This window comes from Lissotriton helveticus, chromosome 4_1 (assembly GCF_964261635.1).
Source record: "Lissotriton helveticus chromosome 4_1, aLisHel1.1, whole genome shotgun sequence".
Classification (NCBI taxonomy): Eukaryota; Metazoa; Chordata; class Amphibia; order Caudata; family Salamandridae; genus Lissotriton; species Lissotriton helveticus.
The window spans coordinates 1088639526-1088667188 of NC_136063.1; the positions used below are offsets into that span (position 1 = coordinate 1088639526).

Sequence of the window (27663 nt, forward strand, 5' to 3'; positions counted from 1 at the left end):
TTTATTGAGTCAATAAAGCAGTACAGGTGCAAGCCTACAACCACAGGGGCCGGCCGCAAACTCAGGATAGAGAAACAGGAGCATTGCAAATGTTTACGGTGCAAGGAATAACCATGGCGTAATCATAATATATGGTTGTAGGCACAACGAAGCACAAGGATAAGAGAGGTTTCATTTTGATAATAGTGAAGAAGAAGGTGCGGCTATACCACCAAAGGCATCACACTACACAATAGACAAGAAGAGATGGGAGGGCATATCCCTCCGCGCAATCGGGAATCTATGATGAGCAATCAGGCCTAAAACACACTACGCCCGCCGAATGCAGGCCAGGAGTAAAGGTCAAACCATGGCGAACAATTTAGCGAGAACATCATATGGAAAACCCACCCTTCCAGGACAATAAGATAGGGGCAAGTGTGGACGCCCGACAAAGAAAGGATGAAAGAGGGAGATACAGCTAACCCCACTAAGAAGAAAAAGAGAAAGGGACCATAGAACAAAACAAACTAAAATAACAAACCCCCCCAACACCCGCCACCCCACATCACCGTAATGGCTATGGCCTACCCCACTAACAGCGTGCCTGTCGCCCCAGAATTACCCTAAAGAAGGAAATAGAAGACAAGCAAGAGAGAAAGACTATAAAGAAAAATATGAGGAGAAGGGCCGGCGATCCGGACATTCGGTCCCTCCCACCCCCGCATACTAAAATCGTGTGACCAGAAGCCATAGAAAAGTAAAACGATCAGCAAGCACAGAAAACGCAATCAATTACAGCCCACACTAAACGTGCCCTGGAATCACCATTAACCAGCAAGAAGTCCCTCCAAGTCCCAAGCGAGGTCACCCCTGGCCACTTTTATTAATAATAGCATTGTTAAGCAGCTTTGCAATCGGGAGACAATTCGATACGAAAAGTTCAATCGTTCCGGGCAGACCAGGTAGCTCCGCCGCCCAACATCGTCCCAGCCACCGAGAAACAACTGACGATGTACGGCGGAGTCCGAAATGCAACAATACACAGTCCACCAACAGTTCCAAGTCCAAAGACAGGGCCACCAAGCTCGGAAAGGAAAGCACAGGATGCGGAAAGCACAGCAGCACTGTCAGGGCCTCAGGTACCACGGATTGATGGGGCTTCTCCACTTGCCGGTCAGAAAAATACCCCAATGAGACCACCAGTTGCGACACAGGTGGGACGACAATAAGCTCCGGAACCAAATCTATTAGTGTCTTCAAGGCTGTAGACTCATCCGGGGAACATGACAATGCAGCATAAGGAGATACGTCGGCACCGACTCGGGGGCAAACCACAACGTTACAAAATGGCGGGTCAGCAATGGCGGCGATCCTTCCCACCAAGTCCCGGGATCTCCGGAGCAGAACAGTCCGCAGAGTCATCAGTGCAGCCAGTACGCGGGTACGCGTAATCGTTTCCCCATGTAGGCGAACTCCGGGGTTCTCAAGCACAGCGGTTTCTCCATCCCCGGGGGGGGTGCACTCCAAGGCACCATCCGCCATTTCAGCCATCTCGGTCTCCGTCGCTTCCCCTCCACCTCCGAGTCCAGTCCGACCACCAGGATCAGCCGGTCTCACGGCTGGACTTCTATAGTCGACACTCGGTGCAGAAAGGAGAGTCACCAAAAGACCGGGTGCGCTCCCTGCGGCTCGCCGGGAGCCAACTGCCGGTTCCCAGACGGGACTATTAACATGGCCGGGCGTCACCCCCAAGGGGAACCGGCCGACACGGCTTCTCTCCGGCGCGGCGATTTCTCGGGTTCACGGGGCAACCCACTATTGGGAGTGGGTTGATACCAACTCTCTCGGCTCCCAGGTTCCCACTGACCGGCTTCTCATCGCAACCAGGGCCACCAACACTACGAACACTGCCGGGCAACCTCTGCACTCGAGGCCCCGGCGTCAGCGCCACGAAGGCCGGCAAGGAGACGGGGACAGTTCTTCGGATCTACTGCACGGTGGAGCCCCAGAAACAGACGGTAAGTGATCGCTTCCCTTTAACAACGGGGATCAGCAAGCCTCGCTCAGAATTATCGTCAGGATAGACGTGCGGGGAGGAAGGGCCCTCGGAGCCAAGCGGTTATGCGACTGTTCCGATCGCCATCTTGGCTCCTCCCCCTCCGCCCATGTTTTTAATTGGCTTGTGTCATTGTCTTTTGTAAATGCTGCAGTCTGATTATGAGACTTGTTAGCTCCTCCTTATTATGGCCATGTCATCATTTGTACCCTCCCATGGCTATTGGCCCCTTTACTTTGAGTGTTACACAGTGCAGTACGTGTTATTTAGACTATGAGCACTACTTTGTCCATGCCTTCTCCCCCCCCCTTCCCGTTGTCCGTAATGCAATGAAATATGTGTAGCGTAAATGCAAGTCCTATTGCATTGCAAATGCTTGTTTTTATTTCTGAATTGTATTCAGTTTTCGTTCCTCCTCACTGTGCATGGGCTTCCTGGCACAGCACGTCGTCGCTTCATGGACACCGCTGCTTACTAAAAAAACACACAAGATGATGGACTGAATGTTGCACAATGGCAAGACATTCACCCCCAGTCACAGATCTGGGTTTAATCCATCGTTATTTTGCTCACCAAACACCCCAGTTCAGACATGGCCATATGCAAATCAGTCCTGGCCCTGTGCCTCATGGGAACAGTCCAGACCGAACTACCAAGCCATGTCTTACCTGGACCGGAATCAAGCATCCTAGGACCGGTTTCTGGCTATCAGCCGTCTAGCCAGAAACCGGTCCTAGGATGCTTGATTCCGGTCCAGGGAAGACATGGCTTGGCAGTTCGGGCTGGACTGTTCCCATGAGGCACAGGGTCAAGACTGATTTGCATATGGCCTGTCCAAACTGGGGTGGCTTAGTGTGCAAAATAACAATGGATTAAACCCAGATCTGTGAGTGGGGGTGAATGTTTAGCCATTGTGCAACATTCCGTCCATCATCTTGTGTGTTTCACCACTGCTTACTCCCACTCGCCATTGTTTTCGCCATCCCCCCATCCATACCATTTGTGTTGCTTGTTTTGTCTGTGGCTGTTGTGTTTTCAGTCTAACTCTGTTGCGCTTGTTCCAGCGCGGCACCTTCACCCGTCTCTGCTGCTCATCCCCACCACCCCTCCCAGGTCACTACTTGCCCGTTACCAATTTGCCCGCGTGGCTGCATCTTTTAATGCATTTCAAAAGCAGCGTAAACAAGTAAGAGAGGACGTGCATACCTCGCTTCCATGTTTTTCTTGCTCTCCATCGGAGCGGTAAGGCTTTCTTTCGGCTAAGAATACTGTCATGCAGCAGCTAGCCCCGCCCCAGGCGTCAACAAGGAAGACGGACACCATGGCCCTGGTGTCTCTGTTGCAGTTGTCCCCCAGCATGGTGCTCTCAACATGACTGCAGTCACCTGATCCGAGTTTGGTAAACTTTATATTTTAAACGTATAGGGTTTCTTTTTATGTTATTTTGAACGCCTCCCAAGTTGTATAATGCAGTTTTTTGCAATATAGCGTGCCTGGAAAGTTTAGTGCCAGAGTTACTGTAGCGGTGACAACGCTGCCATGCAGTAATATTGTACTAGTTTTGTTGCTAAACATGCGCCCATCTTCCACATTTACATGCAAACTTTTCCAGAGTAGACCCCAGGCCACGTGCTTGTTTTGTAAAACATTTTCTCTACATTTAGAATATTTTGTATCAAGACATTGCACTTTTAACTTTCCTTCCACCATCCTCATGAAAATAGGATAAACAGCTTTATTCTGTATATTTTTATTCTGTCCCCTTGTTATCGCTCTTGGGGGCCTTGAGCGCGTAATACAGGTTCACAAAATAACTTTTAAAAATGACTGCTGCCTGGCTGGCATATGTTTATTCCATTCTAGCTTTGCAGATTGAGTTTTGTGACACTTTAGCTGACACAAAGCACACAATGGCATGACACCACCTTCACTAGGATGCCTAGGTACTGACGCCGACAGGCACTGCCTACATTCTGTGGCTTTTATCACAGATGCATCAGTAGACACCACTTACACCCAGCGGCTGACAGAGTGCGCACACCCAGTTGCCCAGTGGGCAGATACACAGGCAGCCGCACCCCAGCAGCTACCACACACACACACACACCCTGGTTCCTTCTCCAAGACTCCTTTATCTGATCCACAGCAAAGCAAATTGCACTAGAAGGCACAACTGTGTGAGCACTACAATACGAAACAAGCATTTGCAATGCAATAGGTCTCGCATTATTTAAGGTTGAGCTATTGGCATTGCTAAATAATGCAACACCAATAGCTCAAACATTAATAATGCGAGACCTATTGCATTGTAAATGCTTGTTTACACTTCTTATCCGGCAGTGTCATGGTGTCCCGGCTGCGGGTGTGCGCGAACCCTCTGAGATGTGAGCCTTTCATTCCTCAGAGGGGTGGGTGAAAATAAATTAACAGCCACTCAAATAAACAAGAGACGGCTGAGCGCGAAGGGGAGCGGAACACAAAAAACACTGTGCGCACCCCTCTCCGGGGATGCAGCCGATGCTACGAAGCCCGTGAACTGTCATTTTTAACGTATATGTTCTTAATTGGCCAACCCCTTTATAAGGCACATTTCTTGGGCCACAGCGATGGAAACCACCGCGCCCCCCTTTTCAAACCAAATTGTCAATTCCAACCGTTTCACATTGCGTTTTAACTAAAGGCGGTCTTTCTATACCGCCATGGAACCCCCAATGTAACCTCTTTTGGTTTGGCAGCTTAATCGAACACCTATTAAAAACTATTTGTTTTTAAAAATAAACAGATTTCAAATATGCTGCAGAAACCTAGATGCTTGTCATAGTGCCCGGAATTCTGAGCAGCTCAGGTTATTTTCTCAATTTTGTTTGTATTTTTTTTTTTTAACAGAACATTCAGGATTAAAGTCCCGAACCCAGAGTGCTTTTTTTCTTAAAATTCAGATGGTTTTCTTTATAAACGTGATCTCAAGCCTTACCGTTTTTCAAGCACTTTGTATCGGCAGTTTATCAAACACTGAAGATGCCAGACTGAGGTAAACGTGGATTCATTATTGATTCTGCTGTTTTCATAGTTACTATACAAATTACTCCATGTCCAGAGTTGCTAAAGTGCACCAATAACTTTCCTTCAATTTTTTTCTATTTAGATTGAAAACCACCCCTCATTTTATTGTTAACCACTCTTTAATCTGCAATTTAATTAAAATAAGGGATATTCCATAGTGAAATACCAATTTAGAGGTTAATTGTGTAATCTGTGCATATCGCATAACAACTGCTTGTTATGTAGAAGTCAATCGTGCAATCAGTTCAGATCTTTACAAAATTGAAATTGCACGAAAACTTCTTGCTAACTCTTTTTGATAGATACTTGCTTAATTTTTAAAGGTGTGCTTTTTACCATATGACTTTAGCGAAGCAAGCCATTTAGAAACAAGAAACAAGGAAAGCGATTGCTTTCACTTTCGCAAAACAGATAAAGCTGCGAGTGGTGCGCGCCCGCTTGCCACATCGAGCCATATGGTTTCTATTACGCGCAGAAATGCACGTAACAGACACCAATAGGCAATGGGCAGAGCTATGCGCCCGCCTCTGGCCTATTGTGTGCTATCTTTTTTTTTTTTTTTTTTACTTTATTTATGACATTTTCAATGACAGTTCAAAAAGACAGCGCAGTTAGCACGGCAACAACATATTCCAAAATCAGTAAACTTGATCATCTTACAGTGAATAGAAGTGCATTTCCACATATATGAAGGAATAGCAGAAAAAGGCAGTACAAAATCTTACAGGGTCACTCAATAAGAAATAGGACATATCATTGGCACATTATGCATGATAAAATGGCATATCACAGGACACCATGGGAGTTCTGCAATTATCAGGCCTGTCACCCAGCCGTCTCATCAAAGAGCAGCTTCAACTCAGGTACATTCAATGTTGATTGGACGCTTCCCCAACCTCACCCTCTCTTGCCCAGTCAAACCCTCGTCATTTTCATCCGTTGGTCCCTGTTGTAACACATAGGCCTGTAATGGCCCCCATATTTCATTTGGCCTCGAGGTCATGGGTCGCGTTTCAGCATAGATTCCAACCTGATCCTGACAGTATATCATATCCTGTAACCATTCTTTGAACTTAGGGGCTCTCCCCCATCGGCATGCAGTCTCCATTTAGCCAGCAATAGAGCAATATCCATGAACCTTCTGCTGCCCTTAGGTATGTGTGCCGTGTACCCAAGGATGAGGGTTACTGGATCCTTATCAAAGCTTAAATTCAGCATATGCTCCAGTGCGTCATGTATCTGCTCCCAATATTGCCATACCATTGGGCATTCCCAAGCTAGATGGAAAAAGCCAGCCCCAGGTTGCCTACATCTTTCACAGCAGTCTGTGTCAGCTAGTTTGAATCTATATTTCCTGGCAGTCGTGTAATAAACTCTATGCAGAAATGTATAGTGTATAATCTTAAAACAACAGTATTTCCATTGCCCATCAGTTATCTCTCTCCCTAGGTCATCGTTCCAGTGTCGCCTGGCCGATCCAACCACCTCTATAGTGTGTGCGCGAAGGCTACTGTATACGCTCGATACCAAGTGTGTACCATCAGTGCTGCCCAATAGCACATTCAGGGGCGGGATACCGTCCGGTTCCCGCGGATAGTCGGAGATGATATTCTTCAGTCCCTCCCGTAGCCGTATATAGTAAAAAAATCTCTAGGGGGTTAGGGATTGTGTCTCCAAAGAATTGCTCCTCAGTTCGAAACTCTCCATTAATAAACAAGTCCCCCCACATTGACACATGAAGGCGCTTGCACATCTTTTGAAAGCCAGTTCTTGTATCACAGTCACTTTGGGGTGATACGTCCATGGCATACGCGGTGCATACAGTAGAGGAATCCTAAATTTGTGCAATATTCTCTGCCATGCATCGATAGTGCAAGACACCGTGGTTGGCGGTGTCTCAAGGGCAGTAGTTGGACAATGGATGATGCCACTCAGGGGCAGAGGTTGCGCAATCCAATCCTCCGCCGCTATTTGTGGCATATATCGTGTAGGTTTGATCCAGTGATAGACATATTGCGCCTGAGCACTGAGATACTATGCCTCAAAGTCTGGGATATCAAAGCCCCCTTTGGTATACGGCTGTGCCATAACAGCCCACTGAAGCCTCGGCTGCCGTCCTCCCCAGACCAGCCTAATCCGTTCCGATTTCAGAGTTTTGAAAAAGAAAGCTCCCGGGTGGTAAGGTATATTAAAGAAGAAGTACAAAAACCGAGGTAATATCACCATTTTAATAAGCAAGACTCTTCTCGCCATTGACAAAGGTAACGCGTTCCAGCGTGTGATGATATCCTTCAGTTTCATCATTGCTGTACCATAATTCATTTGCACCGTCTCCTCCCTGTCTCTCGATACCCGGATCCCCAGGTACTTTAGGTCGGAGTGGCACCATTCAATAGGATTTTATTTTATTTTTATTTATTTATTTTTATTTATTTATAGTGTTTTGTATAGCGCGAACAAGACCCGTGGGTATCAGAGCGCTTAACAGAACAGAATTGCATATAGACATTATAGTAGCAGTACTAACCACAGAAGAATAATGAGGTAGAAGGCAGAATACTGCCTGGATGAAATTAGATATATATATTCATAAAGACTGTGCAATTAGCGTTATATGGCGAGCACGGCTTGACTTGTGTCATGCTAACAAACCATGATCATTGAGGTAGGGTTATAAGGCGTTCCAGTGCATATCAAAGGATAATATGTATAAATAAATCAAGTGAGGTAGAAGTTATATAGAATGACTAAGAGCTATAGATATAATATAGGATAATCTAAGGGGAATTCGGACACCGCAGGGGTCAGTGGAAAAAGCTGTGATTTGCTCCAACTTATAGTTATGCGTGATAGTCTGCCAAAAACCAAAAATTCCCGTAGCATGGCATTAAGTCTGTGCTGAGGATCAGTGACATATAGCGTCACATCGTCCGCGTAAAGTGATACAGAAATCTGCCATTGGAGGCACCGGAATGCACTGTCCCTATGCAACTGCCGTAACCGGCATGCCAATGGTTCTATCGCAATGGCGAAAAGGAGGGGAGATAGCGGGCATCCCTGCCGGGTGCCTCTGGTTATGGACACCGTGGGCGAAAGGTGGCCATTTACAAGTACTCTTGCGGTAAGCTTATTGTACAGTAGTTGCACCCATGCTAGAAAGACAGGTGGGAAGCCCATCCTTTGCAATACAGTAAAAAGGTAGCACCATTCCACGGAGTCAAACGCCTTTGAGGCATCCAAAAACACAGCAGCAAGCGGAAATTCCGGTGCCACCGTTTGTATAAGTGAAAAAAGAGTACTGAGGTTATGACTGGTCGCTCTAGACGGGACAAATCCCGACTGATCCGTAAGCACTATTTGAGTCATTAGCAGAGACAGCCGTGTAGCTAGTACATTGGCCTAAAACTTCGCGTCACAATTAATTAGGGTGAAGGGACGGTAGGAATCGCACTCCGTGCGGTCCTTCCCAGGTTTCAGAAGAGATGTGATCACCACTTCGCGCATGGAATGTGGTAGCGTGCCCCCCAGCTTTTCCTGGCCGTTCTCCCTCTCCGTATTTCCGAGCAATCCAATATTTACTGCGGAATTTCGCCTCTCGGTTCGCCTCTTCCTCATACTCTGACAGCTTGGTTCTGAGCTCCTTTTGCACATCGGCCCTGTCCCCCCGTGCATTTTCCTCTCTAGTTCCTTCAGGTCGGCCTCTAGTTTACGTATTGTGCGTTGAATGTCACGCAATACTCCAAACCCTTTTGCTATGCACCACCCACGGACTGTGACCTTAAAGGCCTCCCATACCATTTCAACGCTGTCGACAGTACCCTTATTGCGTGGAAAGAATTCCTGTATGTCTTCCCGCAACTCCTCTCTAAATACTGTATCCAATAAAGCAGTGGGCTGTAGCCGCCAGGCTTGTCTAGGGCATTAAAATCCAGGCATCCTCAGTGTAACTAGCACAGGACAGTGGTCAGAGTAACTGCGGGCCAAGTGTTTTGCAGCAGTTATACCAACCGCCAGACCCCTTGACAAGAAGCAATAATCCAACCGCGCCCATGTACCTGTATATGACGTGAAGTGCGTGCCCTCCAGTGTCATGGGATGTATATGTCTCCAGCTGTCAATCAACGAACCCTCCTCCACTACACCCTGCATGGCCTCCCTTGCTTTAGTATGATAGTGTGCCAAACCATCCGCCCTGTCTAGTGTAGGTGTCAATGCCACATTAAAATAACCTCCCCAGATCACGTGTATGGAGCCAACATCCAGGATCTTGCCCCATATCATTGTGAAAAACTCTGGTGTGTCAGTGTTAGGGGCATAGCAATTCACAATGGTAACCGTCCCATCTCCCAGCCTCCCCCAAATTATCACTTACTGCCCGGATATATTAACCAGTTGACCAAGGAATGTGAATGGGACAGTTAGCTTAATTAGTATAGCGACACCCCTGGCATAGGAGGAATAGGAAGAGAAATATCTACCGTCAGCCCACCTGCTGGCAAAGAAAGGGCTAATCTGCGGTGGAATGTGTTTCCTGTAGTAATACTACGTGTGCTTTGGGCCTGTCCAGATGACAGTACCTGCCTACATTTATGAGCATCATTAAGTCCCCTAATGTTCCAGGATATTACCGTTAGTAACTTGTTAGATGGTTCGCCAGCTACAGATAGTGTTGCAGGGTTTCCGTTCTCCTACAGAACTGTGCATAGAGATTTGGAACCTCAGTGAATTAGGGTGCCCCAAAACTCACCTTAGTACCCAAAATCCCCTTACCGAGCTAGCTACAGTGTCTCATTGGTCATAACAAGACTCCCAATGCTTAGACAAACCAGAACATGAACTTACAATACCTCAGATCACGTGGAACACATGAGCACTATTTTGTTATACAATCATTTCAAACCAGAACTTGGAGTAAATGAGGACACGTGCACATTTGAAATATTTATTTACTAATGCCGTTTTCTCAAACGCAGTATCTTAGATAATATAAGGAAACATATTATCAGAAGCAAAGTTACCAGCATAGTTACTAGTCCATAGAAAGCAAAAGGTGACAGCATGCTATTATGCTGATATGAATAAGCGTTAACCACACCTAATTCTCACCCTCCCTTACTAGCATATTATATTAATATCTAAGAAGGTCTCTTTGGGTTTTAGCAGGACGGGCCCATACCTCAAGATCCTAGTATGAAAAGATCACATCAGCTTCCACCAGCTCTCTGCATGCGAACCACATCAAGTGTGTGTGTGTGTTCTAAGCAAAGCAATATAAAACGCGCCTAAAGCCAGAATTTGGGAGGAGCTGCACTTATGTTATGTCTATGAAGGTGCGGAGATCAGTTCTCACAACAATCTGTGTTGTGTTATCCTTGTAGCTTCAGCACTCTCTGTACAGACATAGTTTATTAAGCAAAGCTGATATGAGAGCAATAACATATTATTCTCATGTAAATCACTAGGTTGAAAGCTAAATCAACAATTATGTATCGTGTGCAGAAGCAGCAAAAGGAAATAATGGCGTTTAAACATTTAATGAGCCTATGCTAACTTAACACAGTATTTAGATTAACAGTAGCTATATGACACCCCCCCCATGATCCGAGCACGTACAAGATAAGACAAAATAAGGCCTCCTCATGAAAGCAGAGTTCAAGAACCATGAGCAAAGTGTATACTTTAAAAACCGTGGGGAAAAATTATGTGGCGAAATGAAACAATTTGAAAAAGTCGTGTTCGTCCATTTTTGCTCAAGTCAATAGGTCTGGGAAGGTAAGAAAGTGTAACAAAATTCACAAAAATCATGTCAGCTGAAAGCAAGATGGTGGGGTTTGAAACATGGAAAAGTTTTTAGGACATGACCGTATATGCAAAATATGCAGCAACAGCCTCCAACATGAAATCACCGTCTTCATCCGAAAACAGTTCAGCCATCCAATTCAAAAGCGGAAAAGAACATACGTGTTCCTCTAGTACCGGAGTCTCTATCACCATCAGAGGACAACTCGGTGGGTTCTCAAGGAAGCTCAGTGCCAAGAAATCTTGCGCTGCCGCGAGTATGTTCACCGGACCCATTAGTCCATGTATCGCTGCCAAGGCTATAATCCTTTCGCCAGTACAAACCAACTCTTGAGTAACGACGGGACCTATCAGCTGATTAAAATCGACGTCAGGAGAAACCGGTCGGCAGAGACACAAATCAATGGCCCAGTTAAAATCACAGTTTAGGCAATGAAACACAGGCTGGACACAGGTGAAGTAGGAAAATCGAAATGATAATCCATATGCCGTGCTTAAAGTCGCAAGCGGCAGTGTGCCATAGTATTCAAGCATCCGGTTGCGAAACAGCGCCAGAAGGGGCTGGGCGGCTTCTTGCACTTGAAGGGCATCCATATTTAATTAAACAAAAAAATCACCAGAACGCCTGCCGCTAGTGCCAGTAAAACCGGGAATCCACCAAACAGACTCGAAAAAATAGAATGGAAGAAAGCAGGAATGACTCCAAATATTTTCTCAAATAAAGTCACGAGACCGCTGCTAACTCTTTTAAAAAAAGTGCGCCAGCCCAGTTGTGGAGGACGCGTTAAAGATAGAATGAACCAGCTCACTGAAATGCAACGGTAAATCAGTATTTAAAAGGGCCTGAACCTCTGTACGGGTGTTAGCTATGTGAAGCACAAATGTTTCTCGAGCCGAACTCAAGGCCTCTTCTTTTTGGGACAATAGAGCTCTTATTCTGCTCATGCCATTGAACTCCGCTGTCAAGGTTGGGATGCGCGGCCAGATGGAAACATCCCCGTTCCCATGCGTTGGTGGGTACAGTACATTTCTGCAGCAAACTACACGCTCAGTTACTGTTACCACATAAGGAACACCTCTAATTAACCCACAACAATCTTCATTATTCAAAAGTAAATAACTACCGTTTCCCAATAAGGTGAAAGTCGGGATGATTGCTGGAACTGGTGTCCCTTTTAAAACACAGGCTAAATTTGGTCGGTCCTGGTTACAAGAACCGTGTAATTGTATGTGCCTACGCATTAATGAATGATCAGGTGTCTCTGTACACTCCTCCCCATTCAGATAAACCTCCTGTCCATCTTTTAAACATCTGTAAGTGAATGGAAGGGACCATACTTCATGAAGGAAACCACTACCTAAGGGTTCATATCGACCAATGGCAACATATCGCATGCAATTAGTAACTTTATACAAAGCAAAAGGTAATGTTATCAAACCGTGGATAAGCCACGTTGCATCAGTGGACTCTGCCACAGAAAAAGGCAAGGATTCTAATCTCTCAATATGTAACATAGAAAAAGATGCATCTCGCATGGAAAGCAAGCGCTGCTTGTCAGTCAAATTAAAAGGGGCAAAGAGAGAGGAGACATTCATGTAGGTCCATGGCACCTTGCCAGATTTCAAAGTCTGTAGGGTCCAAGCAAATTGCATGATAGAATGCAACTGATTTTGACCATGGTATAAAGCAGATACTTCATCCTGTACAATATCCACAACAGAGGACACAATATTGTCTAACGTGTAAATGCCGGAAGAAAGCATGTTAATACTATTATCAACTACTGCAAGCACTTTCTCAAGATTAGCTTGATCAATTGCCCTAAGGCGTGTCGCCGCCTCAACCTGTGATGTTTTCCAGATTTCATTGTAAATAGCATATATCCATCTATTTGATATACCACTAGCCGGGCCTTTTATGAAATCATTTAAGTCTACATCGTCATTCAGTTTCGAAAGATGAAGTTTAACTGCAGCCAATGTAGAATGTTTCAGCCAATTCTGACATAACTTGCCTACTGAATAAGTCGGGACAGTATGTACCATGTCAAAACGGGGATCAGGCCTAACCTGTTTAAAGCCATCAGATAAACCCAGAAAACGGTGCTGGCATGAATCAGCACTACGGTGCCACATCAGCCAACCTTTTGATCCCTACTGGATATGTTAAAGGAAGAATTAAGTAAAATGGTCTGTAATTCTCTAATGGAAAACTGAGTAAAATTACTCCAGCCAGTATATTCCTCCAATTCAGGGATGGTTGGGGTATTTAATTTTTTAGAAGTAGCCAATCCAAAGCATGTTGTTTGTGAAATCGATGCATTCAAAAACAGCATATGATTTGGGATGAGACATGCACGGTGCAAAGCCTCAGGGCCTTGTACCTGCCAGGCTCTTGAACCCCAAACTGATTTAAGGTGAATAGTTTCCTTCCATAGCTCGTAGCCCCCAATAACTAACTGATCAAGGAAGGACTTCTAGTACAATAATTTGGTATCGGTAAGTCTAACCTTGGACATCGGCTTCTGTGACATTTTAAAATAAAAAGACTCGGGATTGGACTGATTGAAGTCAGTAAAATAAGTGTACTTTTTCAAAAAATGTATTTGAACTGCCTTGTGTAGGAGCTGGGCAATGCTCCCATTGTGTAAAATTAACCGCATTTCTTCTGGAAGAAGTTTTATGTAAGAAGTGATTGCCAAAATGTTGGAAGCAAAACAAATCACCATAATTACCGGATTCCAAATATAAATCCTCAGCATCAAAGGCAGCATAGTATTTCAAATCAGAAAACAAACTATCTACTGCCTGAACATCCCAATCATCAGAACATATGTTTTGTTTCACTACATCCCCCATGTTAACTCTAAGGACATTAGGGACATTAACAACTTCTGTAGGGCCATGAATTTGAAATCTAACTGCATCCCACACAATACCATCAAGGACTGGCCAGGTAGTGATGTTAACAAATGTCTAGTCTCTTTTCAATCTGTGTGCAGAATGTGACGAGGAAAGTGGGGCCAAAGTTCCATTGAGATGTCGAATGCATGTTCTTTTCAAGACATAGTGTCCATTGATAAGTCGAAAAAAATAAAACACAAAACCAATTGACATAAAAAGGTAAATTGAAAAAAGTATCAGCCAAATATATGTCCAAGGGGGAATCAAAAAATGTTTTTTAAATAACGTGGCATAAACTGCAAACTGTGAGGGTTTCTTCGAGGCAATGGAAACAGTGTTAAATGAAAACCTTGATTCAGTGGCCAAACGGGATTGTAGGTCAGGCATAGATAAGTCAGTGGGGTAAGTGTAATCGATATCATCATGGTCTGTACCAGGCAAAGTACTTAATAAAGGACTGGAAAGTGCAGGTAATTCGATGGCTACTTCAGGTTCAGGATTAGATGTAGTGGCCAAAACTGAATTTCTCACAATTGAAGAACAGGATACCGCTGGTGTCATACTAAGAAGAATCGGCCACTCTGTGTACCTTGACATTGTCAATGGAGATAAACCTGTTTTCCTTACGACCTGGAAGAGGACTGTTCTTGTGCCCTTCACGCCAAGGACTGGGACCGGAGCTCGATAGGAAGGTCCAAATTCTTTCTTGTTATCGATCTTCTCTCGAACCAGTTCTCCAACTTGGGGGAGCCAGCCAACTACGGGGATCTGCAACACAACATCCGATGTGGAGGGCAAATGTTCCTTTGCAAGACTGTCTCTGGTCTTTTGTAGATCCTGTAAAACATTGCAATGTTCATCTGCGTCAAAGGTTGTGGCGCGAACCACACAGTCTAGACCATCAAGGTCAGGGACGTACATCTTGATGCCAAAGAGCATTTCCTATGGGGTCCGCCCACCCAGAGACCTTCTAGGGAGATTATTAAGATCACGCTGCACGCCATTGAGGTGGGCCAGCCAGTTTCTACCAGTGCCTATAACTCGAGCTGTCAAAGATTGCTTTAAGTCGCGGTTCATTCGCTCTACTACACTATTACCCTCGGGTCTGTAGGGAGATGAAAACTTGACTTGGACCCCCATCGAAGTCATCGAAGTCATCGAAGTCATGGCATCCTTGTACGCCTTAGAGGCGAAAGCCGGACCCTGATCCGAATAGAAGGTACCACAGGCAAAAATTCCCACAAAGACACGCAAATCTCTAATGACAGTCCGTGAATCAGCGCTGCGATGGGGCCAAACCCATACAAAGCGTGTGCATGAATTAACTGCTACTAAGATGTACTTATACGCAGTATCAGAGGAAAAAGGACCGCAGTGATCTAAATAAACACAACCTAATGGTTTATTTGATATGTACAACTGTGTCTGTGGCGGACGCGTAGCAGTCGAAGGCTTAATCTGCTGGCAAATGTCACATCGAAGGACATAGTCGCGCGTCTGTTTGTACAGTCCCCGCCACCAGAAACGCTGTTGTAATTGAGTTACAGTGGCAGAGACGCCCGCATGCGCAGACGCCACACACCTTCATGAGCCGCTGTAATCAAGCTAGCCCTGCGATCCGAGTTGGAATTACACGTTCACCAACATCAGGTATTTTCACGAAAGGAACCTTATCGGGACTTAATTGGTATGTGTACTTCGAAGGGAACCCCGTAGGATGTTTACCTCCCTTTTCCCTCTACTGCCGCCAAGATGTCATTATCAATCTTACTTTTGGACCGAGTAACTGCTGCAACTAAATACTTAGACACTGCTGACTTCGCCGCTTCATCAGCAAGCGAATTACCGACAGCGTGAACTCCCACGCGCTGATGGCCGAGAGTATGAATCACAAAAACAAGCGGCAGTTGAGCCTTAAGCTCAGCCACTCCAAACCCAGATCATCTTGTGTTTTATTGTGCTACCCTTGGAATCACGAAACTCATTCTGAATCCAAAAGAACAAGTTTTCATTGTAAGACTGTACACAGTAGTAAGAATCACTCACAATAAGAGTTGTCACACTCGGATCTGCGTATTCCAACGCTAGTAAAAGAGCCCGAAACTCTGCTAATTGTGCAGTGCAGTCCCCTAGAGTCTGTGAATGCACCACTCTGGACTTGAACTCATCGTTCACCATGGCACCGACCACAATGGCGCATGCGGAAACGTAGGCGTGTTTAGAGCCATGCGCAACCTGCGCCGAACCATCAGTGTAAATGATGCAATGGAATTCCTCCAATGGTCGCATTGCCAGAGGAGCAGGATGAACAAATTCATACTGCAAGTACTCCTGCGACCGTAACGAGGCGTCAAAAATAAACGTGACATCCGTGGACGTCAAGGAAGCAGCCCATTGGATCCACCGAGGGTGCAAAGCTTTCGAACTTGGTACACTGGCTTTCGTAACTGCCTCTAAATGCGGGCAGGGTGTAACAACCAACATGCGTTTTCCCTGTGACAGCGCACGTTCCTTAAGAATCGCCATCTGCACAGCTGTTAAAACCTTCTCCACAGTGGAAAACCGCATTTCAGCCGAAGTGTACAAGTGTGACTTGTAAGCAATAGGTACTGTGTCTCCTTCATTAAAAGTTAGATACGTTAAACCCACCGTCCCAGGAATAATTCTTATCACCAGGTTAGTGTGGTTATCACGAGTCAGTAAGAATTTAGAAGCTAGCAGATCAGCCTGCAAAGATTGCAAGATGGCTGAGTGCTCAGGCAGCCAGCATGATTTGGAAAAAGATGGTTGTATCAAAGCATACAAAGGCTTGATACGCTGGGCATATTCCGGAATGTATGTTCTTCCGAAATTTAAAAAACCCAGTAAAGACTGTAATTTTTTCAGTGTTGTCGGAGCGCGCAACTGAGCGCTTTTCTCCAGGAAGTGAGGAGCTAAACCTCTACCTTCATTGTTGAGCTCATAGCCCAGTGTACTCTGCAATGTGCGATTTCGCAAAGTTAAACTTGTAACCCATGTCAGCAAAGTTACAAATTATGCTGTTGACTCGACACAGATGCCCCCAAATTTCGTCGTCTGTGAGATAAATGTCATCCACATACGAACAAGCATCCGGGTCGATTTTCTCCAAAAGAGAGACAATGTGGGCAGTGAAAATTCCAGGACTATTCTTATAGCCCATTGGGAGACGCCGAAAGTGTTTTTGGACCCCGGCTGAAGTAAAACTGGTCCATTGGGAACTAAGACTGTCCAATCTATGGGCATAAAAACCGTGTAATTGAAACGAAGCATGCACGATTGACTGACTGAAATAGTGATCTATTGTTTCCACAACTCTGAAGATATTGTTCTGACTCTAAGGGAAACAAAGTTGTCATGTTTATGCGGTTGTCAGAAACTAATCCCTTCTTGTTCATTCAAGAAAGTTTCTAGTGACCTCTGAGTTAGCTGACACACACAATTAAGTTTAATGTACTCGATAGAGACATACTGGCCTCAGTCCTATGTCAAATCTATAGTGTATATTATTCCAAAGCGCAGAGCCTATTAGGGATATAGGAACTACATTACAATTGATGATGAGGACTGGGTGGAGGCCCTACAGAGCCCCAAGGACATAGCTATCCGAGCAAGTTTTAGATTGATGCAGCTCAAAGTTTTACACAGAACCTACTACTCATACTCTCTTCTGCACAAGATAGGTGCAATGGATATGCCACTGTGCGCGAGACCGTGCATGATGGAAGGCTCCTTCTTTCATATTTTCTGGGATTGTCCTGTGATACAAGAACACTGGCTGGGGTAATAGATGTGATGTCAAGGGTCTTATCTGTGTGGGTGCTCCTGGAAGCCAAATGGCTGCTATTGATTATACAGGGCGAAGAGGACTGGCCCAGATACACCAGGCTCTGGCTTGCACTGGCAGCTTGAGTGGCGAAGCACTACATCGCAAGACTGTGAGGCCCCTGCTTCCCAGTCTGTGGCAGAGTGGGAAACCGACTCAGACTGGTGCCAGAGGGTGAAGGAAGTGGTTTACCACACCTTCTCCCACTAAGAAGTGGGAGAAGGTGTGGGGACCCTGGCGGGGAAACTGAGGCACGACTCTGGGGACATAGCACAACCACGCTCCTAGGCTCGGGGGTGTATGGCCGAAAGATGGGTGAAGAGTTGCGCTCCTACATGCTGCCATGTAAATTGCTACTATGCTATTAATTGTATGCTTACAGCATTTGGTTTGGCCACTCTAAGTTGTGTAGCCTATGCCACACTGTATCTTTGTACTCGCAATGTTTCTCAGCTTTTGTATCGTCTAATGACCTTTGTTTAACAAAAAGAGTTTAAAAAATAAATAAATAAACCTGGCCATGTTGGCCTAATCACCTCCTCCAGTTTTACTTTTATTTTTTTTAAATGCACTAGAAGTTACTTCATTTATTTATTAAGTGCGCACTACTTTGTTAAACAAGATTAACAAAGCATATTACGTTTTTAAGATATTTTGATCTTTGTAGGAGCTAACCGAAGAAGGGCTGCCATTTCTTATACTTTTCCATATGAAAGATGATGCTGCAAGTTTAGAAAAATTCCAACAGGAAGTTGCACGACAGCTAATAGGTGAAAAAGGTAAATAACAAATGGGATCTTGTTTGTTTAAAAGGTAATGTTTTGTTGCATTAAATTCTACTGATCAAACCTATAATTACTTTTCCAGTTATATTTTTGTATCTAGAATTGCATTTTAATTGTTAGCCTTTACTTGTTATCTTAGGCAAACGTGTTTGTTGCTATAAAGAATGGAAAGAACATTGGCTATTTTCCTGGCACTGTTTACTGTTAATAGTTTACTAAAAAAGTTCAGAAAATCAGTGGATGTATATTCTCTAAACAAGAGCTTATCAAGGAAAAACACTTAACTAGTATTACAATTCGCACATCTGGTATGTTTTTTAACAAAAGCACAGTCCTGGGCACACGTAATAAGGTTATAACCATGCTTGAAATGTCTCGTATTGTACGAATACCTGTGGTTGACACAAGTATAATATGCAAATATATTTAATGATGCAAAAAAAAAAAGCCAACACCTGTTTCGTCACATAAGGGAAGTAACCTGTGACTACTTCAGGGCTGTGTGGCGGTGCAGAAACTCATTGCGGTGTTGCGAGGCCGGTGATAATTTCTCAACACGGCTAAGGGGGTCATGTAGGACCAAAGGTCCACGTTAAGTTCCTGGTGGGAGGCGGAAGGAGGCCAAAAGTGTCAATCCCCTTTGAGTCAGGTGTAAAAAGGGCAGGTTGGCCAATTATTACGTGAAGTCCTCAATGGGAGTGTTACACGTCCTGATGTGACGTGTAGAAGTGAAGGTAGAAGATTCGGGGATGTATCAACCGTAGGGAATGTATACTGATTAGTCCAGTGTCTTTGGGAAGTTAGTGGGCGGGTACGCCGTTCTAATGAGGTTGTCTAAATTTATTCTAGTGGCAAAGGAGGAGACACTGGTTTCGTATCGGTTTCATGATATCTTTACTCTTCATATTACTTCTGAGGTACTGGTCCGGAGAGTGAGCACCAATTTTCTTCATAATGTCAGAGTCTAAAAAGGGTTGTTTAGGCCCTGTAACACTTGTGGAAAGTCCAGAATTTATTCTGATGACCCACATAAGGACTGACTTTACTGTCTATATCCAGAACACTAGCCCAGAGAATGCAAGTACTGTCGTACTTTCTCTTCAAAAACTCTAAAGGACTGTGAGGGTAGGCTGCTTCTCTGGCTGCACAGAAAATAAGCAACAAAAGACTCTGACTCTGACTTTGAGGCTGAGGAGAAGCCCCATACCTCCTCTAGGAAGAGAAATGAAGAAGGGTCTTCCTCATTGCCTAAGTACCCTAAAAAGTCCAGATCTCAGAGCAAGGAGAGGATTGAGGAGAAAAGAGTAAAGAAAGACCTACCCGGTTCTTCTTCTTCTCACCAGAGGTCGGGTTTTGCTCCTCTGTCGACTCCTCTTACTCCTTCAAGAGATTCTTCAGCCGACAGAAACCGCTCGTTTACGGGCCCATCGACAAAAATCTCTGTCTACGACCTCTGGCTCCACTTCAGTAGGCACTCCATCGGCGGTTTCGCCTGTGTAGGTCGCAGTTTACTACTTTACATCACTTTCATTTACATTACTTGCATGGACATCACATTAGTAATACTTATTTAAACTCCATTTTCACCTGCCTTCCGGAAAATCAATCTGGCAATGGAGTTGTTGCCAATGCGCAGTATCACCAAGAGGAGGAGCTGGACATCCCCATGACTCAAAAACATTCTTAGAAGAAAAAGAACTTTCAATTGTCCTAGTCCAACACTAGATGGTGGACTTATGCACAGAATGTGAATCTACAGCACTACATGCCAAGAACCGATTATTACAGGGCAAGTAACATAATCCTTTTCGTTGAATTAACATAATCCCGTATTAAGTGAATATCCAGATTCACTGTCTGCCAAGAAACAATATCTCAGGCATAATTGCAAGAGGCTATGGCTTTAGTTTCCCAGCCGCACTGGGAAACTCTGGTGTGGTAGTCATGCACTTTATATATCAGAATAGAAAACAAAATATGTCCCTAATCAGTGAAAAAGAAAGCATAAACCAGTTGGGAGTAATAAATAAGTAAAAGTAATTCACCCTGTTGCTTCTTGTACTGCGAGCCCCACATCACACTTTTTTGTGCACACGGTCTGTGATGTGGTGTAGCTGCATTTCATACAAACTGACTTAAAGAGAGTTGGGAATTTGCCCGTGCAAGAGGTTGTGCATATGCCTAGGGCTTATTTTACCTCGATTTAAATGCATTGCTGCGATCTTACATTATGAATTGCTTCCACACATCTGGAATATATTAATATGGTGTTTGAAATATTTGTATTAAGTTTCATACGTAGATAAACAGATCAAACCCTTCCCAAGTGTATAAGACGTGGTCAAGCATACATTCAGAAATAATCGCTTCCCCCACATCAATTCTAAGCTGGGTCTGCTTCCTGCGGCAGTAAAGTATATCGTGTTTCATCACCCAGCGAGTGCTGTTGCCTCATGTGGGGCCTCCCACACTCTTTATGTCTTACTACATTAATCCTATCCTGCACCCTTATACCTTCATTTCTCTTGCTACCATCCATAGACCCCAATATATTGTAAAAATGTTCTGTGACTGCCCCTTGCCAGATACACCAACTTCTCTGCCCCCAGACACCAGTCCATATCTTCGTCCCACTCCTGCATGGTCGGCAGTGACTTTTCCCTCCTAGTACTTAATGAGATCAATTTACTCCATCATCAGGGCTACATTACTGAAGAACAAGGTGTAGCCATCTAAGGATTGATCCTCCCATACACCTAGGAAGGCCATTGAGAAGTGGGCTGCACTCTAAAATCCAACATGTTTGATAATATATTGCCTATTCTCTCCCAGTATTCTCTGGCCCCTGATCCTCTCATCTGATAGCTCCGCAGATCATGGTCGTTGGCTATTCTCCCCATCTGGAATTGCCAGGTCCTTGTAAATACGTAAATACCTTAAATAGTGGTATAACAACCACGACTCTGGTCAAGACGAGGTCTGTAGCACGTACAATCACTGGGACCCCAAGGAACCACCCAAGGTGAGTAGATAGGGACCCCAGGGAGGACAGGTGCAGTGTGCTCCGTACAATTCTATGTGGAAGTAACAATTGCAATTTTACAGTTTGAGGACCCTTCTAGGAGGACTTCAAGGAAATCCTTTGGGACTTAAGAGGTTGGAGAGCCAACCCACATGTGGATACATTAGTACCCGAGTTACCTATCCCAGAGGAGCAGGGTGCATAAGTCTGGAGTGGTATCGGAAACCGCCGTTGTTCCCAATGGAGGGCTGCGAAGAAGAGATGCTGCTGTGAAGGTGAAATGGGTCTGATGGAATCCCACCCAGGATTCTGGAAGAAAAGAACCTGAAAGCAGAGGCGACAGAGTCAGAGTCACTTCAAAGTGACCAGGGGCTCGTGAGACAAATACCCACCGATGCCGGGTGCTTCAAGTACGAAGTGATGCTTGACTCTACAGCCACGAGGACCAGGAGACGATGACCAGGAGCCAGATGCAAGCTGTCCCACAAATTATGTTGAGTGCTGAGGGGTCGGTTTCCGGCTGGAGCCCCAACAAGCCTTGGCAAAAGCAACCCACGCCGGCAGGTCAAGCAGGTTACGATGTGGACGAGCGAGGTCTCACAAAGCAATGGAGAGTCAGGGCACGTCTGGAGCAACCAGGAAAGCCCAACAGAATACAAGATGGCCCTTGGGAGGACCTACATGCCGAATGACCAGGAGTCGCGAGGGGACCTCGAGCAAGATTGCAAAGTACCAGCCCATGGAGCACTCGGTGCGAGGAGGCAGCAGTTCTTTGGTGTAAATACTGCTCAGGGTCAGGACTACATGGAATCCAATGCACAAGCCTGCAAATCGCCAAAAACATATGCACTTGGAGACAGACGCAGTGCACAGGGGTTCGGGTTATGCAGTCCCTACGAGGGATACTGACCTCAAACTTGCTGAGAGGGCAGATCAACCTCAGGGACCTTTGAAACCCACCTCCTGTGTTGCTGAAGTCTTCAGTGTCTACAGGAGCTCAGGAGCAGAAGACCGGTCAGTTGCGTTGAGCTCTCTGCAAATGCAGGGGAGTGACTCCTTCACCCCAAGGGAGATTCTTTGGTTGTCCTTAGTGCACCACAGGTCTGTATGGAGCAAGGACACAAAAGCTTTGGACGGAGAGGGAGACTAAGTCGGGCCCAGTCAAAGCCCAGCGAAGTCCTGAGTGTCCAGACGGTTGAAGGTCAGTGGTTTCTTCTTGTAAAATCTTTTACACATAAAATCTAAAGAGCTATAGTCAGGTAAGCCCTTTTGTACACACAGGAGACGGTTGGACAGATTTGGCTGACCCTCCCAGGGGAGAGTCCGGACAGAGGAGTGTTTACACCCATGTCGTTTGTCCAGTTTCATGCCAGAGCAGGAACCAACGGCTCCCTGGTTAGAGCTAGACTATGCACAGGGACACCAAATGTGCCCCAGGTGTAGATCTTCAGGCACTATGAGTGCTCCCACCCACCCCCAATACACTAAATCCTGTCTGGGAGGTGGTCATACCTCCCTGTGACAGGATGCCTATTGTGCTGCCTTCCTCTGCTCTGGTCTGCAGCATCTATTTTCTGCTGACCGGTTTAAGAAGTTTGACACCGGATAGACCAGTGACCCCACAAAGCTATTTACAGAAGGGTGGAATCGTACCTCACACACCGGTTACCGATGTGGCGGTATTATTCCAAAGTGTTTGATACCAAACACGGTTGGTGTCTATGCAGCCGTTTTTGAGAGGGCATTTACCGTGAGGCTATAATGCACCTCTACCTATATGTCCAGCTGAGTCACAGGCAACCCGGGAGAATGGTCTCCAAAGGCTGCAGAGGGGCTCTGCTCGTGCAGGGGCGCCCTCTCAGATAAAACCCAGCACGATGCCTTCAGGATTGTTGAGGCCTGCTATAGGGGTGACTTATACGTTTTAAGTGTGGTGACCTATAGATATAGCGAACCTATATCTAGAGTACTATAGATAATGGTAACCAGGTATACACTCGGGCGCACAACTAATTGTAAAGGCAAATATTGATGAAATGTGATAAGTGAGTGCTCCTAAGGGAGAAGGATAGGTTAGAAATCTATCCCAGAGACCCCAAAAGGAATTTAGGGTACATCAGTAATAACAAAGAGTTCTCTTCCAGGGGATCCTCATCAATAGTCATAAGCATTAGAATATTCCCGCCCATGTGCGGGACCCCGGAAACACTATATTATATGTGCCCCACATATATATATACTCATATATATATATATATATATAAATACATATATATATATAACATGCAATAGCAGCCAATAGAATCAGAGCTGAAATATGCTGTGTAGAATTTCCACCATACATGTAATAATAATAAGCATTAGAAACATGAGAAACAACAAAAAGTTTGTTTATAAATTGTTTTAATGCTCAGAAAGCAGTAGAAATTCTTATAACTCACTGGAAGCATAGAAAGCTCCCAGGCTGCATTGCAAACACCCAGTCTAAAAAGACTGAAAAGCTAACCTGCAGCTGCATAGCAATAAACTGACACCGTGCCTTTAAGGCACCCATGACCCCCAGTATCCCATCATGCCTCAGGGGTGACAGTTAGGTCACTTGTTCTTTCCGGCTCCTTCAGAGAAGGACCCTGGTTACACAGCTCCACTAATTTTCCTGTTTTTTGACAGAAAAACTCTTCACTTTTGACAATTTTTTGTTCTTACTCGACATTTAACATCTAGTCAAGTAAGATACTGTCTTTTTCAGTCAATTTGGTGAGCATTTTCTCCTGAAAATGCTTTCACTCTTTGACAAATGCCCTTCTTGTGGCAACAAGAAGGCCAAGTCAGACAACCACGACGTCTGTATCCTGTGTCTGCCTGAGGAACATGATCCAGGCACCTGTCCTCATTGTGAACACCTGTCAGGAAGAACTTTAAAAGACCGGGAGAGGATTCGCATTTATGGCCTAGCTCATAGGTCATCAAGAGTAAGATCTCCGGTGAGGAAGGGCTCCAAGAAGACTCATTCATCTTCCAGAAAGAAGTCTTCACACCCCTCACCCTCAGCGTCGGGCTCGGCGCTGAGATAAGAACCACCTGTGGATCATTCATCGTCTAAACTACCGTCGACGGCGAGCTTGCCGTCGAAGAAAAGACCAGGTACGTCGACGACGTCGAAGGATCCAGTTCCATCGTCGAAATCCCCTCCGCCGGCGTCAACCGGGCGACGTCCGACGTCGAGGAAGGGAACTCCGCCGCCGTCAACCGGGCGACGGTCGGCGTCGAGATCCAGGACCCCTCCGCCGTCGTCAACCAGGCGACGACCGGCGTCGAGGGAGGTCACCCCTCCGCCGTCGTCATCCAGACGTCGACCGGCGTCGAGAAGTGTGACACCTCCGCCGTCGTCGAAGAAGCGACGTTCGGCGTCGAGGACCAGGACCCCTCCGCCGTCGACAGGGAAAAGTCGATCGGCGTCGAGGAGGCAGTCTCCGTCGGTGTCTCGTCAGCTCTCGGCGTCAAGGGTGTCCAATACCCCTCTGCCGTCGTCGCACAGACATTCGACGTCGAGGCAGAAAACTCCGTCGACGGCTGTTCATCACCGTTCGACGTCGAGAGAAGGACCTCTGTCGACGACTGGACATTGTCACTCGACGTCGAGGCAGGGTGCTTTGTCGACGACAGGACATCGTCGTTCGACGTCGAGACTTCCGTCGACGACTGGGCATCGTCGTTCGACGTCGAGAGAGAGGGCTCCGTCGACGGCAGGTACTCACCGTTCGACGTCGAGACATGGAACTCAGTCGGCGGCTGCTCATCGCCGCTCGACGTCGAGAGACCATACATCCTCGCATAGACAATCAAAAACAAGATTGTTTGATCCGCCGACTCCTCGAAAGCACTCGACCACGAGGGAACATCGCTCGACGTCGAGATGTTCAGATGTGGTGATGGTAACAGAGTCAGCTTCCCGTCATTCCTCCTCAAGGTCCTCTGGCTCCTCAACTGCATCTTCGAAGTCCAGAAGTCCGGTACGCAAATCTCCTGAGCGTCGGACGGACCCTTGGGCGGATAAAGTCAGACTGTCACCTAGATGGTACAGGTCTTTGGACCATTGGAGAGATTCTGGGGCTGCAAAACGTATGCAGGACTATGCAAGCTCGCAGCACAGGTCTCCTCTTCAGGATCTGGTGGAGGAGATGGACAAGCATAGCCCTCCCAGGCGCAAATCTCCTGTGAGAACACCAACCAGATCTCCCAGAAGGCCCCGATCTCCCAGAAAAGATCCAGAGGAGCGGGTCAGGTCTCGCTCTCCCAGACGAGAAGAGCGTTCGAAACAATCCAAAGAGAGGAGACACAGTGTTCACCGTAGACGTCGACGAACTCCGTCTACTTCATCTACCTCTTCTACCAGGTCTTCCAAGAGGGACTACTCCCCTACTTTGACGGACAGTCCTACGTCCCGATCCTCCCCAGTGGATGACATTGGCACGTATCTGGATGTCTTGCAAAGAGGAGCTCAGAAGCTGAGCATTGAAATGTCTGTCCCTCAGGTTACAACGACAGTCATTTTTGAGACTTTACACAAAAAAGCGATCACCCGTCCTCTACTACCATTAGTCCCGGGGATTATGGATCCTGTCAAGGAGGTATTCTTAACTCCGGCGGCTATCAGAGCTGTGCCAGCCCGCATTCAGAAGAAATACAAACCGGCCTCTTCTGACCCGGTTTTTGTAAGATCTGACCCTCCAGCAGACTCTGTTATTGTGGCGGCAGCGAGGAAGACACACGCAGTTGCCGGTTCTTCTTCGGTCCCACCAGACAAGGACAGCAAGACTCAAGACTCCTGGGGTCGCAAAGTTTGCAGCTCAGCTGCGTCGACTCTTAAGGTTTCTAGTGCGGCTGCACTTCTGGGTCGATACGACAAAGCCTTATGGGACTCTATGGAAAGGTTCAAAGCTAAGCTGCCAAAAGAAGACCAGCAGGACTTTGAAGAAACCGTGACTGAAGGATGTCTGGTGGCGAATCAGATGATAAGCACGGCTGCGGATGGTGCTGTCCTGGCGGCGCACTCCTATTCGCATGGGGTTTGTGCCAGGAGATCGGCATGGTTGCGCCTGACAGGCCTGAAGCCGGATGCTCAACATCGCATCCTTAATCTCCCTTTTTCGGGTTCCGCTCTCTTCAGGGAGCATGCTGATGAAGAAATGACCCGAATGAAGACGGAACTGGACACAGTGAAAGCAGTGGGCTTGGAAAAGAAGAAAGAGTTCAAGCGCCGTTTCAAGTCCAACAGGGGGAGAGGGGCTCAACAGAGGGTTCAAACCCCTCAATGGTCCCAAAGTAAAACCCAAGGGAAACCCCAGTTTCGAGGTAAACCTGGCAGAGGTAGAGGAGGTCATCAGCAATCCTCTAACACCACAAGAGGAGGTCAGCATCACCAAGGATCAGTGGGTGCTGAATATACTGCGCAATGGATACAGGCTACGTTTCCGTGCCCCTCCAAAGAGCATTCCTCCAAAGAGCGCTTACCATCATCAACTAAGCTTGCTCCGAAGAGAGGTAAAAGTCCTTCTACAAAAAAGAGCGATAGAGGAGGTTCCTCTCGCTCAAAGAGGAAAGGGAGTTTACTCCAGGTACTTTCTTGTCCCCAAAAAAGATCAGGAGGACAAGTTCAGACCAATACTCGATCTACGACTTCTAAACAAGGTCATCGTCAGAGAAAAGTTTCGCATGTTGGCACTTCACCAAATATGCCCACATCTTCAAGTCGGAGATTGGATGTGTTCGGTGGACCTACAAGATGCGTACTTTCACATCCCTATTGCTCTACAACATCGCAAGTACTTAAGGTTTGTCGTAGGGAACAAACACTATCAGTACACAGTGCTACCCTTCGGTCTCAAGTCCGCACCACGAGTCTTCACCAAATGCATGGCAGTGGTGGCGGCTTTTCTTCACAAGAAGGGGCTCTTCATCTACCCGTACCTGGACGACTGGCTCCTGAAAGGTCCATCTCCAGTGCAGGTAAAGCACGATCTACATCTGTGTCTACTCCAGTTGCACAGGCTCGGCCTCCATGTGAACCTGGAGAAGTCAGTCCAGCGGCCTACTCAATCAATTCACTACCTAGGCTCCGTTCTGGACACAAAAGTGGGAAAAGCGTTTCCTTCGGAGGAGAGACTTTTTTCCATGAGCCAGAAATGTGGAATCCTGCTGAAATCTC

General features: G+C 46.1%; 1 protein-coding gene across 1 annotated transcript in view; it reads left to right on the plus strand.

Annotated features, from left to right (window-relative positions):
* The window catches only part of ERP44 (endoplasmic reticulum protein 44), a 552790-nt gene that overhangs the window by 316443 nt on the left and 208684 nt on the right, over window positions 1-27663 (plus strand). The window contains exon 9 of the mRNA XM_078687681.1: window positions 18316-18427. Within this exon, the coding sequence (XP_078543807.1) occupies window positions 18316-18427 (112 nt within the window). The remainder of the gene's footprint in view (window positions 1-18315; window positions 18428-27663) is intronic.